The 20,318-nt window shown below is 33.4% G+C and overlaps 3 protein-coding genes across 3 annotated transcripts; all 3 read left to right on the plus strand.

The window, feature by feature from the left end:
• Nucleotides 1-3,843: 3,843 nt before the first annotated feature.
• LOC101263479 (heterogeneous nuclear ribonucleoprotein 1) lies at nt 3,844-7,556 on the plus strand. Its single transcript, NM_001328220.1, has 6 exons — nt 3,844-4,165; nt 5,278-5,318; nt 5,402-5,565; nt 5,687-5,789; nt 5,885-6,054; nt 6,651-7,556. Exons 1-6 carry the CDS (start codon nt 4,023-4,025, stop codon nt 7,197-7,199), a joined length of 1,170 nt encoding a protein of 389 aa, NP_001315149.1. The 5' UTR covers nt 3,844-4,022; the 3' UTR covers nt 7,200-7,556.
• Nucleotides 7,557-8,843: 1,287 nt separating this feature from the next.
• LOC101263174 (uncharacterized) lies at nt 8,844-13,369 on the plus strand. The gene is made up of 3 exons (XM_004231801.5): nt 8,844-9,109; nt 9,194-9,316; nt 13,091-13,369. The coding sequence occupies exons 1-3, from the start codon at nt 9,074-9,076 to the stop codon at nt 13,268-13,270; spliced, it is 339 nt and encodes a 112-aa protein (XP_004231849.1). The 5' UTR covers nt 8,844-9,073; the 3' UTR covers nt 13,271-13,369.
• Nucleotides 13,370-16,031: 2,662 nt separating this feature from the next.
• Nucleotides 16,032-19,988, plus strand: LOC101262877 (serine/threonine-protein kinase D6PK). Its single transcript, XM_004231800.3, has 3 exons — nt 16,032-16,736; nt 17,163-18,199; nt 18,916-19,988. The coding sequence occupies exons 2-3, from the start codon at nt 17,184-17,186 to the stop codon at nt 19,775-19,777; spliced, it is 1,878 nt and encodes a 625-aa protein (XP_004231848.1). The 5' UTR covers nt 16,032-16,736; nt 17,163-17,183; the 3' UTR covers nt 19,778-19,988.
• Nucleotides 19,989-20,318: the final 330 nt, after the last annotated feature.

Raw genomic sequence — 20,318 nt, forward strand, 5'->3', positions numbered from 1 at the left:
TCTCTTTCAATGTTTTTCTCAAATTATTCTTTTCCTTTTTCACTTGTTTGTGGGTAAATAGTTCTAATTAATAAAATTTTGAAATCGAAAATATTTTTTTAAATTTGATGTTTTTCCCAAAAGAAAAATGTAACTTGAAATTGAAAGAGAGTTTTGAAAAATATTTTTATTAATTTTTGAAAGAAAGTCATTTTTCTTAATTTTGAGGAAAATGAATTAATTTGGAAAACATTTTTCAAAACTTTTATGCCAACCAAACATGGAACATTTTCCAGAAAATATTTTATATCATACCAAACACACTCTTAAAGAAAAATAATATTCAAAATAGTTTTTTTTTAAAAGTAAAAATAAATAAGCTATGATAAGAATATCCGAAAAGGAAAAATACTAATAGTAAAGATAGTCAAAATAAAAATAATAAATAATATTTTCGTTGATTCTTGCAATACTAAAAAAATAACGTGTGAAAACATTTTAAAAAATATTATAAATATTAAAATTAAACTCAATCTTTTTTTCAAAAAAAATCATGACATTAAATCTATTAAATTTAAACTCTAAATTTATCCAGTTTATTTGACACTATTCATAGGGAAAAGGGTCAAATATGCCCCTAAAAATCCGACCCATTAAACCCTTTTATTACCCATATTTTATGATTCAATTATACCCCTCTTTTAAATAACTTATCCTACCCATATCCGACCCAAAACCCATATCCCTTTTCCCCCAAAACAAATCCCTAATTTCCTAAACTTCTTTTTCCCCCAATTTCTGAAATCAAGAATATCACTTAACCAATTAATTTATCGTTTAAATAAGAAGTAGAATTTATTAGCGGAGAGGGATTTATAACGATCCACGACCAAAAGTGAATGTAGAGCAATGATCAGTCAACATATGAATAACCGAAGCGCAGTAATCCATTTTGAGCACATAGATAACAGAGTTTCTCAAAGCTAGATTATTTAAAGATTTGCCAAATTTTATCCTACAATCACTTGTGTTCTTGGGGAAAAGGAAGTTTAGGAAATTAGGGATTGTTTTGGGGGAAAAGGGATATGGGTTTTGGGTCGGATATGGGTAGGATAAGTTATTTAAAAGAGGGGTATAATTGAACCATAAAATATGGGTAATAAAAGGTTTAATGGGTCGAATTTTTAGGGGCATATTTGACCCTTTCTCTTTTGTAATATAAATTCCACGATATAATATTAAAATGACATGGAAAATCCATTTGGGCAATTAAAAAAAAGTAAAATGCGCTGGATATTTTGAGGTGACCAACTAACGGCCATAAGGGCATATTTGTACCAATAATTGAACGGCGAGGGTATAAATGGACCAAACTTTAAACGGGGGGCATATTCAAACCTTTTCGAAAAGTTTAGGGGCATATTTGACCCTTTTCCCCTATACATATCATTATAACCATATAATGAAAAAAATGTACATATTATGTATGCTAATCATGTACATAAAAATTACTAATTTACCAGTCATTAGTTTAAGGCGTAATCCATCGATGATCTCTTAAACTTGGCACAAATTTTCATTTAAACACTTTAGTTTAAGGCGTAATTCATCGATGATTCCTTAAACTTGGCACAAACTTTCACTTAGACACTTAACTGAGTGATGTTTATTTTAGACACTTCATGTAAGATTTTGCTATTCATTTTAACACCTTTTTTTTATTATCAACAACAACATATAATGTGTGTGAATTACACTCGTCGATGACGTGTAAAGTGGCCAATTAAATGACAACATTTGTCATCAGTGTGAAAAATAGTTTTAAAATAAAAACTGACCAATAAATTAATGACACGTGATATTTTCTCCAAATAAAATTAAAATAAAATCAAGCCAACTAAAAAAAGCCTCCCACCCCCACCCATGACCCCCCCCCGATCGTCTTCTCCAAAACTCTCTCACTCGATAGTGTTCTCCAAATCATCCCCGGACAAACCCCGATCGCCTTCTTTAAATACACTTCCATCTTATCCGCGTTAATCATCTTCAAAATCCAAAAAACAAAAAAAATTTCTTTCTCATTTATATTCTGTTTTGCGGTCATTAAAATAGCCTTTGGCTCCATTGCATTGCTTTATCCAAATTCCTTTTCCATTTTGCATAAATTATCCTCACCCACGCTGACATATCGTGTTTCATTGAATTTACTCCCATTAAATTATTAAAATAAGCTTTTATTAAATCTTTCTTAAATTTCACTTTGTCCTAAATATTAAATTTTTCATGAAAGAATTATATGAATGAGTTTATTCTTAAATTTTAAAAATATTTTTTGACATTTTTGTTGGAAAATCTTCATTCACAATGAGGAAAATTTAATTTGGTCAAAATGGTGGCTGAAAATAGGGAGGAAGATGAAAAAATAATTAAAAGTTAACTAAATAACCCTTTCACGCGCCTATCAATGAGTGTGCCACACCCATCATGCCATATAAGCAAAAGGCATTAAAATGACAGTGAGATTCTATATTAGGTGTCTATAATGAACATCGCTCCGTTAAGATGTCTAAGTGAAAGTTTGTGCCAAGTTTAAGGGGCCACCGATGGGTTAGACCTTAGTTTAACACATCACACATGGAACTTCAAATGGTAAACTACGTACTTTGATTACATCTATGGTTTATTTCAGTCCACATACTAAAGAAATATAGGTCGGTATAGCCTAAAATCCCTCTTAGAAACGGAAGATGTGTTCTAAATTTAATCACACATCGAATAGGAAATTAATCTCTTTACGTGGACTTAAACAAGTCAAAATAATTTTTAGAATTAAGAGCTTGTTTGGCTCAGCTTAAAAACTGGTCAAACTGACTTAAAAACTGAATTTTGACTTATTTAGCCGTTTGACAATACTCAAAATAGCTTATTTTAAGTTAAAAAAAACATATATTAAGCCAAAAGTTAAAAGCTGGGGTAGTGGTTTTTTTTTTTAGCTTATAAGCTGTTTTAAGTTGACTACATTTTTATCTTTTTGCCCCTTAATATTTTTATACAATCTCCAAATTACTCACGTAACCTTAACATCTCTTTTTTCCATTTTTCCTTTTTCACGTTTGGCATAGCAACTTCAGCACTTTTATCCAAACACATAACTGCTTATTTTAAAAATAAGTTTCAGCACTTTCAAAAGTACTTTTTTAAAGCTGCTTTTATTAAACTCATCCAAACAGGCCCTAAGTTAAATTTAAAATTCATATTTACACAGTATTTGAGTTGGATCTATCCCAATTTTTTGTTTACTGAAGTTGAGGTGTGTAAAAATCGAATCAATTAATACATCAAATTGAAAAAATGTTATGGGGTCACTACTGTTGGATTAACGGGATATTAATGATTCTATAAAATAATTATTGGGTTATTGATTTGGTACCAATTTTTAGTATTGCATTATTGGATAAACTAATAACCCATTAAGATGCAGAATACTTATACTATGGGCATTTTCTTGTTGTGTAAATCGAAAATCGAATTCTTAATGAACAAAAATCGATAAACTTTAATTTGTTATACATATAGTAATATCTTCTACATCTACCAATGAAGATTTTGGAGAAGATGAAAAGTAAGTCTTTCAATGAATAATAAAATTCAAATAGTTCCATGAATAGTAGGACGCCGACAAAACTAATGTATCCTTTTAAAAATTTAAAATAACTTTTAAGTATTATTATCTTTTTCTCTAAAATTTATTTTACGATACTTAAATTTATTTTCAATTTTATCAAACATTACATAATTTATTTTTATTTTTGTTAAACAATTCAAAAGTTAAAAACTAACCAGACTAGACTATCTTTAAAAGTTAATCCGAACATACTCTAATCGAACGTTCCCCTATCAAACTATCTAGGGTTTTGGTATATAAAAGCGCCGACAACGTCCTGTACTAGATCAGACCGCATATTTTCACGGTGAACCTCAGAGCTCCGGTTCCGATTCATTGAAAACTTCCTTGAAAAACACCGACAAACGTCTTCTTCTCGATGGAGGAACAAAATGGGACTGTAAATGGTGTTAAAATCAAGCTGGAGGAAGAAGAAACTAATGACGACCTTAGAACTACTCCCGACCATCAAAACGACGCCGGCGCTTCTCAGCCTCTTACCGGAGATGGTGCTAGTCCTGGGTATTTTTTTTTACTGTTTTGTCCTTTACGTTCTAGGCTGTACCCTTTTTCTTTTATCTAAGACCCATGCTGTATGTTTTTTCTTCTTTTAGTATTGTTATTAGGGCTTGTGTTTAATAGGTATTAACTTGCAAGTGTTGTTAATGTCGAGATGATTAAGACCTGAAGCTAGGTTGTAAGCTCCTTTCTCAAAGGAGGAAGGAAAACGATAAGCATAGTTATTAAATTGCTCTTAATTAAACAAGGTGAATAAATATGTTGATGATTAGGAATATAAATTTAGAGTTGAAATTTCATCATTCTGTATGAATCAGAATCAGAGTTTAAGATGCTGTTTGGGCTTGATTTTAGTTATTTTTCAGTTTCTTAGTCCTCATAACTTTTCATTGTGTTACATTTATATTTCTTACGTTTTTGCTCTCCTTCTTGGAGAGGAGTTCGTGGAGGACACAAATTAGGGTAGAAGGTTAGTATGTGCTAGTGCATTGTCTTGTTGTTTGTCCATTAATAGTAGTATTATTACTCTTGTAGTTTCTTTGCCTTTCCGATCTTTGTTACTATTTGTTGAATCTTGTACTTTGACTATTGTATTTGTTTTGTTTTAATACTCTTATTTTATCATCCGTTGTTGTTTTTGTTACTGTGTTGTTTCCCGCACTTCCGCTATTTCTTTTTTCTGTATGGCTTTGGACTGTTTTCTTGAGCTGGTGGTGTATCTGAAATAATCTCTGCATTTATGAGGTAGGGGTAAGGCTTGTATACACTCTACACTCTACGCTCTCCTCATACCCCACTTTGTGGTTGTTGCTTATCTGCAACATACCCATCGAAATTTTTTAAGTGAGCTCTGAATGTTGTTGCTTGTCTATGCCTTCCATTTTAACAACACTGTAATTTACTATCAGTGTATTGGATAAGTTTTTTAATTTGATGATTTTCTTCTGTGCCCTTTTCAATTTCTTCTGATGTGAGGTTCTTCTCGTTGAAGTTACTTATCTCAAAAAAAAAGTTAGTTGTTGGTTGGGCATGCCTCTCAGTTTTCATAGAATGTTATCCTATTAATCAACTTGCTCATGGTATTTTATTAATCAATGGATTTGGTGGCCATGCAGAAAGATTTTTATTGGGGGCTTGGCTAGAGAGACAACTTCAGGTTTGTCGAATAACATCCGCTGCTTTGATCTTCTGCCAAATTGTTTTCTTTCTTGCCTCTAATGTTGCATTGTATATCTGCAGCTCAATTTGTCAAGCACTTCGGTAAATATGGTGAAATTATTGATTCCGTGATTATGAAGGAAAGGCGGACAGGACAGCCACGTGGGTTTGGTTTTGTGACTTATGCTGACCCATCCGTGGTAGATAAAGTCATTGAGGACGACCATGTTATAAATGGAAAGCAAGTAAGATTACATTAGCCTTCTATTTTATTTCATTCTTATAGCAGCTTGTGATTTCATTTCCTTTTTATTTTAGTGTGGATAGACAATTTGGGACCTCATGCTGATGTTTTGATTGTGTCAGGTGGAAATCAAGCGAACTATACCTAGAGGAGGAGGTTCCAGCTCAAAAGATTTCAAGACAAAGAAGATTTTTGTGGGCGGTATCCCAACAACAATTAGTGAAGGTTATATTTCTGTAGCTAGACTGATCACCTTGCCTTTAGTCGTTGGATTCTTTTGAAACAAGTCTTTGAGGTATTAAGTTGCATTTATATTTCAGATGAGTTCAGAGACTTCTTTTTAAAGTTTGGAGAGGTGAAAGAGCACCAGATCATGCGTGACCATTCTACTAGTCGTTCTCGTGGCTTTGGATTCATCACTTTTGACACAGAAAAATCTGTCGAGGATATCTTGGCTAATGGAAACAAGCTTGATTTTTCTGGAACCCAGGTTAGTATAGCCATAGTGTTGTCTAATTAAGGCGGTGATACTTTTTCTAGATTGTTTCATTAATCTTGTGAAGTTATCAAGCTTTTCTGCCCTTCTTCAAACATGATTTCAGTGGCAATGTTGCACTCTTAAGTATATGTGCTTCTTGTGTTTTTTTCTTTATGTTCTAGGCCTTCTGACAAATGTCCTTAATTTGATAAGGATTGAGCTTGTGTTCTTTCTCAATTTTCTTGGAAAGAATTAATGAAACTGACTGCCAAACCCAATGAAATATCAATAGTATGTATTTGGGTAGCAATGTTTCTATGTTCATTGTGACTTGGTACTGATGCATCTTTTGTCTAACTTATCATTGAGTTGAGGTGCTGAAGTTGTCTTAACTGTATTGAGGCTCAAGAAGTTGAGAATTGTTCTTGTGTATCCATACAAGCTTATTTTCTTAGTGATGATGCTCAAGTTACTATTGTTTGGAAATAATTAGTAATTGAAATGATTCTGCTAATGGTAGTTGAACATTCATCTGTTGCATGATCATGTTATTTTAAATAACCTTTTGAAGCTTGGTTAAGCTAAACAGTTCTCTACATGGCAAATAGGTGGAAATCAAGAAGGCTGAGCCCAAGAGACCTAATGCGCCACAACCAGCCCCATTCAGGCGTCAAGGGAATCCAAGAGCTGCATTTGGTGGTGGATTTTCAGATGCTTATGGTGGATATGGAGACTCTGGTTATGGTGTTGTTGCTGGTCCTGGTCCTGGTCCTTACAGGTCTGGTGGCCCCTATGGTGGCAGATCCAGTGCATTTGGTGGATATAGTGGAGGAGGAATGGGTGGATATGGAGCATATGGTGGCGGTGGTGCCTACGGAGGAGGTTTCAGGGAGGAGGCTTCTTTTGGGTATTCTAGCCGTTATGGCAGTGGAGCCTTTGGTAGAGGCTACGATGTTGGTGGTGGATATGGAGGAGCAGGTGAAGGTTATGGAGGATATGGTGCTGGTGGCGGTGGATATGGCAGTGGATATGGTGCCGCTGGTCTTGGCAGTGGGTATGGAGGAGATAGTGCAGGAGGTTCAATGTATGGAAGCAGTAGAGGAAGCTATGGTGGTGCTGGTGCTGGTTCAGGCAGATACCACCCTTATGGAAGATAGAAAGTGAAATGTTGAAGGTGCAAAGCTGAATTGTTTCTGGCTTGGTGATTTTAAGCTTATGACCAGAGATGTATACTCATCAAGCACTTGTTGAGAGCTAAATCTTGTTTTTTTTTCTCTTATCGAATTTTAATTGAAAAAATATTAGTTCAGTTAATATACTGGTGTCTTTGATATCGATTGGTTTATCAAGGAACACGACTCATCCATCTGCAATCCTCAAGCAGCATTGTCAAATTGATGTTCAATTCTTTTATGTGCTAGAGGTTTGCATCTCTTTTTTCTTTTAATTAGTTTGGACTAAACCAGTAAATTTATGGATCCTAGAGACTGTCTAAATGAGCAAATGATGATTTTATATTCTGATGTTGTAGTGTGTTTCTTATCATTACTAATTTGAGAAGCGTATGATAAAAACATATAGGGTGCCTTCTATGTGATAGAAAACATTTCTGATTATTTTTCATTGCCGTGACGATTGAAAATAAGTAACATTTCAAATTTTTTGTTCGTGCCCCTAATGTATCTGTAGGAGAACAGTAGACGTGTCATCAAAAGATAAAACAAAAAAGAGTAGCCACACGATTGGAGCGAACCCAACCGTTGTTGGAATTTATTGCCAAAACAAAACCAAATTCTCATATTCTTGTGGACCTTCTTTTAACCTTATCAAAAATTGAAATCACTACTAATTACTAATTCTTAGCCATTTTATAACCAACCAATACTACTAAATTCATAAATCATAATTACTATGGAAAAGGGTCAAAATTGCCTCTAAATTATGTGAAATAGATTATTTATACTCTCCATTATATGTTGGGATAAAAAATACTCCCGCTGTTATCGTAGGAGACCACAAATATACACCCCAACTTTTTAGTAATGTGACATGTCACATGGGACTAATCCCTCCATCTAAGTGTTGCCAACTAGGATTCACTACAAAAGAACTAGACCTATAGCAGCGACAATAGTCGCCACAAAAGCCCAAAAAATCATCACCAGAAGTTTTTAATATTAAATTCTAATTTTATGTTTTTTTCTTCATCGTTTTTAAAAGTCAAAAATGATATCGATTAAGTAAGAGTTTGAAGACATTGTATGTTATATTTTTATAGTATATATAAACATATAAAATGTACAATGATGAATTATATAGCAGGAGATATGAATCGAGAAGTAATTTTCATGATTTTTCGTAATAATATTAAGTGTTTTTAATATTGATATTGCAAGTTATTTATTTTAGAAAATTAGGTTGCGATCAAAAATTAATTATCATATTTTTTTTGTTGAAAAGTCATCACTAAAAATCATTCATAACCTTTAGTGACAATATTTTTTTTTAATAACTCTACATGTAGAGATTTTGGGAGGTTAAATATATGTAGATTTTTATCTTTATCCTAGTGACATGAAGATGTTTTTTTTTTTATATAAATTCTTAATTCGAAAAGAAATATTATTCTATTTGAAAAAGGTGCAAAAGTAAAAAATGTGATAAAAATATTGAAAAGTGAAAGCACAATTAAATAGATGCTTTAGACCAGAATTATGGTATATCACTAAAAGAAAATACTAAACCATGTACTAATTGTGAGATCTAATCCTTGACCTCCATGCTTTGTTTTGTAAAGTCCTATACTTGATGTCTTGTACTATTCTACTTATATGTCATACAACGTGCGAGTTTTTAATGGCGCCATACGTGTACAACACACTTTTATCTAACCACCCTCTATAATTTTATTTTTAACAAAATCCTTTTCACTTATTTTTTTGGTTGGTGAAAATTGAGCAAGAAACTGGACATACCAAATAAAAATCTTGATTTTGGATCAAGAAGCAGAAATTGATAAGGAATTAAGGAAATGGCTCTGGTTTCTAACACTAACTCATTCTTAAAGGTACGAATAGAACTCTGCAATCTCCCTCTTTTTGTTGTTGTTAAGCGTGTGAGTGGGTTTTTGATACTATTAGTAAAATTGCAGTCACAGAGGCACCAAGTTTACTGCAGAAAGAAGGAGAAAGATAAGAGTCAAAATCCCCAACCCTATAAAGTCATTGAAATTTCACCCCCTCCCAAGAACCTTGGCATACGTTGCCTCCCCTCGGTAAGCATCATTTTGTTTTTGTGTTTCTGTTTGATATATAATGCTTATGTGTCTCGAATGCTCAGTTGATTGATTGATTAATTGGTGTTATGATTATTATGTTTACGCTGATGCTCCTTTTCTTGCAATCGCTGTTTTTTTAATTGTTTGAATATACTTAAAAAGCCAAATGCCCCATTTGTGAGTTGTGAGATTATACACGGTATGTTGTTGTTGTAGTTGAAAGGCCATATACCATCTTACTTTTACTGGGAAGATTAGAAAAGAGCTTTCTTTACATTGGAATTATTGTAACTTGATTGGATTAGAAATGTGAAGAGTAATTCATTTGGGGTTTAATGTATTTTATGTTCAATATTGCTGGTTCCAATTCATTCTGTATGAAGTTTACAAACTTGGTTGATTGGCTTTTGTTGAATGTCTTACGTTTGTTTTATGGCATTCTTATGGTCACATTTTAGGATTAGTTCATGTTCCTTATACGTTTATATGGATGTTAACATCCTCAACTCCAAATTAGTTAGTGTCAGCTTTATGTACCCGTGAATACATTAGCTAAGAGAAGTGTCAACTACATGAATCCTCTATTTGGGTTGATTTCCTTGCAAATACCTGTACTGTGGTTGGAGCAAATATTGTGCTAGTGTCCCCACAGGATTTGGTTGGTTTGATCTAGACGGTAGTTGTTCCTCATAAGTCATAGCATATGAGCTACTCTAGAATTAAGGATAGTAGTTTGGGAACTCTTTGGTATTAACTGTGCTTGTAGTATTGCTTACAAAGAACCAAAACTAAGAGGGAACAATTTAAAGTGAATATCTGTTTTCTTGCTGGATGCTGAGTAATGGGTGAATTTCCATGCATGAGATAGAAAAAGGGCAGATGTTTGAAGGCACACAAGTTGGTTTCCTGTGATAGTGTCTCACATTCCATACCTGCTTGAATATAGACGCTGGTCTATTGATGGCAAATGGTTTTATGTGAGATGTGTTAGAATTAGATGGCTTCACATATGTTAGACCTGTATAAATGACTAAATGTGTCCAAAACTGCAGTTCTCTGTTATTTATTAATAAGTTGATTGTAACTTGGTCGAAGTCTGTGACTCCTACAACTTGCCAATACTAGACTTATGTATAAATCTCTTTTGAGTATTCTTTGTTTTGCATGAATTTCTGAGATATCTTCGCAAAGCACTCAACAACGTTATGGTATTCTACTATTCATGCCAACCATCTACGATTTCCTTTGCCCAGAACTTGACATGATTCAGATCACAGTTGTGTATTCATGCCAATCTTTTACAGTTCCCTTCACCTAAAACTTGGCCTGATTTAGTTCACAGTCATCAAATTGACCATGTTTTGATCTCATTTTCAACATGTTTTTTGCAACTTTCCAGAATAAGATGTATATAAAAACGGCAGATACCAACAGTTCAATACAATTTGTAAGAACGAGATGATGTTCAGTCTTTATTTTCAAAAATCATGTTCAAAGAAAAAATTGTTACTTTTCGAGAAGTTAATTGGTCAATTTTTGGAATAAAGGGATATTAAAATTACTATAGAAGATATATGGAAAAGCTTCTTTCCTTCCTTCTAATTCATAATTTCCTTTTGTAAGTATTGCAATTTGAGAAATAGCACAGAACAGAACACAATACTACAGAGTTAGAAAATAGAGAAAGCAGTATATTGTAGTAGAGTCAAGTGAGTTGTGAACTGTTATCTTTGTCCAAAAATGTTAAATGAGTTGTGGACTAGTGCAGCCACTTAAGCAGAGGAGTGGAGCTTTCCACTGATAGAGAAGTGTAAAATTTGTGGTGAAACAGCACTGGCAGGATATGTAAAGAATTGCTGACAAGGGTTACTCGAGTAAAGTCACTAATCTAATGATTTGTCACAGTAAAGTTCACTTAACCATGCGGTCTCAGGTTCAATTTCGGGTGGAGACAAAAAACACGTGGTGATTTCTTCCCATCCATCCAAGCCTTGGTGGATGGAGTTACCCGTAACCTGTGCTAGTGCTGGTGGAAGCAGCAGGTAACTCGTGGAAGTAACCGAGCTAAAGTTGATCCGAATACCCCGGTTATAAAATAACAAAACAAAAAAGTAGTTTTGTGACTTTTGTGTTACAAATAGTTAGTTTAGTGACTTTACCTTAACAAAAATAGTTTTCTGACTTGAGTGTTATGAAGAGTAAGTTAGTAATGGTAGGTGAAAGTAACCCGATTCGTTTGTTGTTAAAAAGGTAAAGTTAGGCTGTTACTTTATTCAAGGGCCCACAGTTAGCAAATTTTTGCTTTAGCTCTAGATCATAGAACTGAAAGATAGATGCCTGATATGCTTGCCTTCCAGTGCTAGGGTCATTGTGTCTGCATTAGCACACTTGCCTAAAGCATTTTTACTTTGTTCAAGCCTTGACGTGTTACTAGCTGATGATATTTCTGTTTAGGATGTGAAGGCTGAAGCTTCTTTAGTTCTATTATTGATCTGTCTGTTCATCTGCTGGCTTCTTTTGGGCCCTTTAGCTTGTCCTTCATTCAGAGCCAGTCATAGGAAGCTGTATATGATAGGTGTGTGTCATAGGAAGCTGTCTATGATAGGTGTGTGTCAGAACAATTATTCTCCTTAACTTTTTCCCTGAATCAAGTTTCAGAATGATAATGATGGCATCATAATTATTCCCATGACTGAACGAATCCTATGGGAGAACTAGGGAAGGAAGCAATATGATATTGTTCCTTAATGAAGCTCCAATTTTGGAAGGTTGAATGGCCCGGGTTTGGAGAGGGGGGGGGGGGGGAGAGGGGAGGAGCGAACCATGTATCCTGCACTAAGCACAAACAGGAAGAAGTCCCATCAAAGGCTAGGTCATATGTGTGATGTGCAAGGCGAAGGTAAATGACACTAAGAGGGATGATCTTCCTATTTCTTTTCGCTAGAAGCAAATTTTGAGCTCTGAGGTTCCTTTTTGAAGATGAACAAACCTTTATTATAAAAGATTAGAGGTGTTCCCTATTGTTGATAAACTTATTTACCTTATAAAAAAAATACAAACCTCTATTATCATTCATGTTCGAATTGGCTGTACTTATTCTGTTCTTGCAGAGAACAGAAGAAATAAATCACTTGGTTTGTCCCTTTGGGGACATCTGATAAAACTGTAAATATATCACAGGTTCCAATGGTTCACCGTAAAACATAAAAGTGATTAGTAGCTCTGAATTTTTAACTGGCTGAATGTAATATCATCAAGCTCTTTGTGCATTTAAATTTCATGATCCTGCTTACTTGTGAACTACTTTTATTTGTTATTTTCTACCTTTTTGGTTCACCCAGAAAGATGAATGTAGAAACATAGCTCATCTGTCAGAAAATACAGTCAGTAAGAAGTGATTTACCTGTTCAGGCAACCACGATTCTATTATTCATGGTCTTTATTGGCAGTTTCATTAAGACTTAGAACTACTCATAAAGCTTGTGTTTTTCGTGTTCCAATGTAATACTCACATCTTAGCTTGACGTGAAACTAAGCTAGCCACACACACTGCATCAGATGCTTTTCATATATCCAACATTCATGCCATACAAAAGACATATGACCTTTCTGTCATGTTTCCAATAATGCTTCACTAATTCATTGAAACTGGCTACATGCATAGGGCCTACATAAGATTTTTGAATTGACAGACGTCCAACAATGCTTTTCGCAGTTGGGGTATAGTGTTTTATGGTGTCTGGTCTAATAGAAAGTTAATTTCAATGACAGAACTTGCAGTGTGGAGAAAGTGTAACCATCGAAGGCCGAGCTTACACCATTTCAGCTGTAACTCATCGTTATCAGCTTCGTAAAGGGAAATACGAGCCTAGTGAGAAGAGGCTTGATGTGTTGTCTACTGGAAGATACATCTTAAATTTGTACTTAGAAAATTTGCTAGAACAATCTTGACTATGATGTAGATTACTCCACTTTTCCCTTCATCTTTATGTATACATTATGAAAATACAACTTCATTCAATTGCCTGTGTCAAATGAACTCGTTTGTTATTTTTGCTTGCAGTATGTCTCAATCATACATCATATCTCAACACACACGAAAGAAAGAACAACGTAAGATTTCTTTCGATCTTAGTAGTATCAGGTATTTAGTGAAATAGTCGAACTGGCTTAAACACTTGTGTTTCCAAGTACATACCAAACAAAGGAGAATGTTACCATAAAGGGGAAATTTTTATAAAAATAAGGGAATTGGTACTATATTTTATGTTGATGGTAATGGAAACTTTCCTACATTGAAGAGCTTAATGGTGGTGAATGATATGTGGGAATATAGACTCTTATTACAATGACAATGATGATTGGGTAAAAGCATAAAGCATGTATAGTTGATTGCAGACAAAAGGCCCCCAAGATAGCAAGTACTGTCTCACCATCTTTTTCTGCCACGTGTCATTATAAAATTTATTCATGCAAATTATTATTTACACTATTGTGTATGAAGCAGACTCTCAATAAGATATAGGCTATCGACTGATTGACCCCTTTTGAATTTTCAGCCACAAATATATATATGTAGTAGCATATACAACTTGTCCTAAATAAAGCTCATGAAAGATGACATAAAAATATATTAAGTATATTAAAGATAGATTATATGTATATCTTATCTTTGATCTAATTTAGATAGATAAATTATTTTCGTAAAATGTAATTTGTTTCTTGTTTTGAGTGATTATTATTCTGCAAGTGAAGAATGCAATTGCCATTGACCTATGCTATTATAAAAAAAAATTGATTTTAAAACAGAGCAATTTTAACTGTACAATATTTTGTTGTTATAATTTATGCATTAAGTACTACATTAATGGTTTTATCTTTTATGAAATGGTAATAATAATAATAATAATAATAATAATAAAAGAATATAATAATTAAAAGGAACACGACAGGCGGTCCACATGCGACGGTTCCGGTTCACGTGTGTGCACATGTAATACCCCTTTCCCTGTCCCGGTTCAACTTTGGTGCCTCTTATCATGTCATATAGTAATTATTATTTATAGTACTATATACTATTATTATATTACTTTACTAAATTTAGTGCAATTTTGTATAACTAGTACTATTACTATTATTTATTATTATATGTCAAATTTTAACTTTTTCATTTTCTGATTCACCTATCAGAACAAGAATAATTAAAAATATATTTTATTTAATTATTTAGTGACGAATTTAAAATTATTATGAACTTTGAATTGACTAAATGTATATATGTGTGTTTGATTTTTCATCTATGTTTATATTTAACTCGTAAATTTGTAATTGCGTTTTATATGTTAAGCATAATGATTAAAATTTTCATTTGATAGTTGAAGATACTTGTTTTAGTAGTTATTTTTTATGCTGATATTACAAGGCAAGAATGTGCAATTTTTCAAAAGAGAAGTAAAGCATAAAGGAAAAAATCCCACTAATAGTTAAAAGTCTACCCAATTAAAAACTATCATTCTAATAAAGTTGGAATTTATCCAATCTTGAAAATATATAAATGGCATTTAGGACGAGGGTAAAAAGTACTATTTTATTTTTGAATTTTAAATTTTATAATCAAGTGATAAACGATTAAAGCTCAATTATCCTGAGATATTAGTCTGATTACAGTTAATATATGTATAAAAAATATGCATCGTAAGATTATACAATTTTTTTAAAAATAATTCAAACTTCAATTTCAATTATATTAGCGATAGAAATTAAATCATAATCTAAAAGGATTTCCTTCGAATATAATTCAAATAAGGGGAAAAGGTGATGAATATGGATTATTAAAAGTTTAAAAGTATATAACAAAGCCAATAAATGTTACTTAGTAGCTTGTTTACACACGTTATTCGTAGCTTGGAAATATGCACAACTAAGTAGCTTCCTTTGAATTGCTTTGACCTTCAAGCAACACAAGTCAAACACGTCATTACTGAGAGATGATTTGATACGAGAATTAAATTATTTTAGACCAATTTATTTCATTGAGATCGGTATTAATTCATTTTGAAATTATTATAGTTATTTAGTTGTATAAATTTATTTCGCTATTTTTTATCTTATTTCGCGTACAAAACAACCTCTAACTCCTAATATTACATCCTCCGTTCATGTTTGACTTGATAAAATGTTGATAATGAATTAAAATACGTAAAAATAAAAGTAAAATATGCATAAAATATAAATTATTTTTTAAACTGAATAATTAAAAATAAATAAATATTTTTAACTTAATAATTGACATATAAATACGGATGATTCAATTTGAAGAAACAGTTGCTCTGATATTCATCAGAATTTTGTCACCTTTTTTTATTTTTATTTTAAAATTAAATGACATATGTTATTATAGTATTAAAAGATTAAGATTGAGTATGATTTCTTTTTTAAAATAGCCTTTACTAAAACTTAAGTTTCATAACAAATATGTCATATAATGTCAAAACTTGGAGCAATATGCAAAAATGTGATAAACAACTATTCTTGGGACAGTTTTTTTTGTACGTATATATATATTTTCAAGTCTCTTTATTCATCTTATCTTATCATATTATTGATTGATTGATAAACAATAATTGAAGTGATTCTATTTTTTCCATTGGCACATATGGTTTCAATTGGGTAACGTACCTGGAATTTATTGTATATTTCAAATTAGAATTTTGAATTTTTAAAATCGCAACCTATTTAATGAAAACATGCTTTTTCACTTGTATGAAATTCAGAGGCTCTGTCACACTCAAAATATTTGCAGAAAACAAAAAAATCAGCAGTAATAATAAATTCAATTTAATAATTAAAAAATAATTACTATTTTATAAATATCATATATTATCAATAATTAAAAGTAAGTATTAACAAAAATAGCAGTAAAATATTAATATTATAAGTTATAATAGTCAATGATTAAAAACTAGTGTATATTATTACTGTGCATTTAATAAAATAAATAAGACAAATAAATTGAAACGAAATAATATTTTGTTTTTTGTTTTCGTAGTTTACCGAAGAAAAGAAGCAGCGTATATGATTACAATATAAGCGTTTACAAAAACAAGAAAAGGTGAAGATGAAGGAGAAAACAGAGTAAAATATAGAAAGAGAAAGAGAGAGAAAATCTTATGTATCAATTTCTTGACTAAGCTCTATTCTATTTCATTTGTTTGTTGTGAGTTTTGTTTGATTGATTCATTTACTCTGTTTGTATCCAAATATAATAATTAGTCACTCACTCTTTTTATTGTTACGATCGGATCTGAAAAAGGGAGAGGACCCAGAAAGAAAAAGGTGCAAAGCTGTTACCCTTTTTAAGTGGAAAGGGTCTCAATAATCATGGCACATCATTCATTTTTCTCCATTTGATAATCAGGTGATTTCAACAACCTATTACTCTCTCTGTCCACTTTTTTTTTTTTTGATTTATTTGTGGATATACATCTTTTCATTGATCCTTTTGGTGGAATTCTATGATCATTTAATTCTGTGATTTTACTGCAATTCTATGTAAAGTTTTGTAATCAATGCTACATTATGAGATGACCGAATCAATTTATGGTAAAATTATTCAAAATTTAGTTGAAAATTGTGAAATTTGAAAAAAAAAGTATTTAATTTTGTTTTCAAAATGGAAATTGGAGTTATATATGACCATGATATTGGTATTTTTCAAAAGTTGAATTTCGGATTTAAAGCCAAAAATGATCTCCAGAATTCAACTCCGGGAAAGAGTAAAAAGTATTCATGGTCAAACTGTTAAGTAGCTAATTTTTCTTCACTTTTAATTGTGTAATGACAGTGTTTATACCAAAAAATTACAATGGAGTCTCTTGTTGATGGAATCAGTTCCTTGCCGAACGTTCACAATTCATTCGCTGCGGTTGAGTGCAATACATCTTTGGCCTCCAAGATAAGTCATCCTCCTTTGATGAAACAATCCGAAAACAAAGAGGCATCTATCTCATATCCAATAGCGATGGACCTTGGTTCCACCGTAGCTCATACTCAAACTGGATCAGTGACTGGTTCAAAGCATTTTAAAGCAAATGAAGATACTGTAAATCAATCAGCAGAAGGTTGTTCAGGAGAACAGGTTTTGGCTTTGGAAACTGAATCATCTATCAAGGATTTACATCATGTTTCGAAAAATGGTACTTCAAACGATGATTTGAATGCGACTGCCAAAGACTCAGGAATCACCTACTGTCCTAGTCCTCAAAACAGTTTTTATTCTGCTACACAGTACACAGAAGCCAAACAAAGTTTTTCCAACACAGAAGTCAGTGAATGCGCTAGCAGCACTGTGGACAAGTCTGGTGAAAGTGGTGATGTTAGCAACTCTTGTGATCTTGTTGAGAGCAGAAAAACAAGCTTCTACAGAGGCAGCACAGGTAGTGACGTTAGTGATGAAAGCAGCTCTAGTAGTTTCAATAGCACAGTATATAAACCACATAAGGCAAATGATACAAGGTGGGATGCAATACAAGTTATTAGAGCCCGTGAGGGAACATTGGGTTTTAACCACTTTAGACTGTTGAAGAGATTGGGATGTGGTGATATAGGAAGTGTTTTTCTAGCAGAGTTGATTGGCACAAGATGTTTCTTTGCCATGAAAGTGATGGACAAGGCAGCTCTAGAAAGTCGCAAGAAACTCGTGAGAGCTCAAACGGAAAGAGAGATACTGCAGTCTCTGGATCATCCCTTTCTACCAACACTGTATTCGCACTTTGAAACAGATAAATTTTCGTGCTTGGTGATGGAATTCTGCCCTGGTGGAGATTTGCATGCACTTAGGCAAAAGCAGCCAGGAAAATTCTTCCCGGAGCATGCTGCCAGGTTAGTGTTTGTCCGCATATCATATTCACCTCTTTGCTTTGTGTTCAAAATATCCAACTATCGCTGCGATCTTAATGAATAAAGAACTTTTAACATTGCTTCCTGTATAAACCAATCTGTTACCATCATCGTTATGCTTTAAGTGTCTTAAAAGTTCATAATAGTGGAAATGACTTTAATCTATTATGCAAGGAAGATCCTGTGCATATATGCCTTCTTCTAACTGTCTCACCTCTTTAGGCATTGCGCTCAAACAATGATGAGTGAGATCCACTGCTCTGTGCTTATAGCTGTTGACTTTTTTTCCCCAGCTGTTTATTAGATCCGTATCTGTATGTTTGCCTTGATATCTCTTCAATTAAACATGTTGCTTATTTCCTAGCCTTTTGTAATTTTTCTCAACATTGAGTTCAGACCTTTCTTGTTGTGTGCAGTCCCAGTAGCAAATATTGTTTTCCAGTTGCATGCTCGTATTCATCACTGTCATTTGGAAACTGACTGGTATAATGTTCTAAAATTTTGTTAGCTGGGGCCAAGGGAATTGAATATAACCGAGTAGTTTGTTTCGTAGGAACCAAAGATAAGTCCATTCAGATAGACTTGAGACGTTACATCTACCGTAATCAATGATAGTTTAGGTTGGAGTTACGTAGTTATGACTTATGATTGAGTTTTGTTATGATTTTTACTATTGATTCTTTTTATTGGGAATATAGGTTTTACGTGGCTGAAGTCCTTCTTGCTCTAGAGTACTTGCACATGCTTGGAATCATTTACAGAGACCTTAAACCAGAGAATGTTTTGGTTCGAGAAGATGGCCATATAATGCTTTCTGATTTTGACCTCTCCTTGAGGTGTGCCGTGAGCCCAACTCTAGTTAGATCTTCAAATTCAAGCTTAGAGTGCAAGAGCTCATCATACTGTGTCCAGCCTGCTTGTATTGAGCCATCTTGTGTCGTACAGCCTGCATGTATACAACCTTCATGTTTTACACCACGTTTTCTAAGCAAGAACAAGAAAGAAAAGAAGTCCAAACAAAAGACAGAAACATATAACCAAGTGAACCGGCCTCTTCCAGAACTCCTTGCTGAACCAACGAGTGCTCGATCAATGTCTTTTGTGGGAACACATGAGTACCTAGCTCCAGAAATTATAAAGGGTGAAGGACACGGCAGTGCTGTAGATTGGTGGACATTTGGGATCTTTCTCTATGAACTCTTGTTTGGACAAACTCCTTTCAAAGGTGCAGGCAACAGGGCAACATTGTTTAACGTTGTTGGACAGCCCTTGAAATTTCCTGAAACACCTAGTGTTAGTTTTGCAGCAAGGGACTTGATAAGAGGCCTACTTGTGAAGGAGCCACAACATCGCCTTGCATATAGGCGAGGGGCTACTGAAATAAAACAACATCCTTTCTTCCAGAATGTGAACTGGGCACTTATAAGATGTACCAGTCCTCCAGATGTACCAAAGCCGTCCTCCATGACATATGATATGCCCCGAACACCACCAGCAGGAAAGGCCCCCGGACTTGATGTGAAGCCTTCAGGTAATTATTTTGAGATTGATTTCTTCTGAAGAATTCTTTTCCTTGGCAGCAATGCCCCCATTGCCGTTCTACGAAGAGCTCAACGTTGAGGAAGACACAGTTTTTGTGTTCCTTTATGCTAATGTAAAGTGCATACTCTGTTGAAATGCAAGATGCATAGGAATTAGATGGTGAAGGCCATTTTTCTTTGTATAAGTATGTTGTTGATATTAATGAAGAAGGCCTTGATGTGGCTATAAAGCTAGGCATTGCTGGATGTGATGTTTTAAAATTTTCAATTGAAGAATCAAAAGTTGATGTGCCATAATCCAGTCATTTAAAAAGTTGATGGCAATTAGGAGTATTGGATGGAACTGCAAATGCGTAACAACAATAATGTTTTATTCTTAAACAAGTTAGGGTCGACTCTATAATTCTTTTGGATGAATTAAAGAAAAATGTTTACTTTGATTTGGTAAACATAACTCAAAGAAAGTTTATTAAAACAGATGAATTTGGCACCTATGGTCCCCAAAGTATACAGTTGGACCATTTTCATAAACAATTCATTACTAAAAAGTGATTTCCATG

The sequence above is a fragment of the Solanum lycopersicum genome, chromosome 2 (assembly GCF_036512215.1).
Source record: "Solanum lycopersicum chromosome 2, SLM_r2.1".
Classification (NCBI taxonomy): Eukaryota; Viridiplantae; Streptophyta; class Magnoliopsida; order Solanales; family Solanaceae; genus Solanum; species Solanum lycopersicum.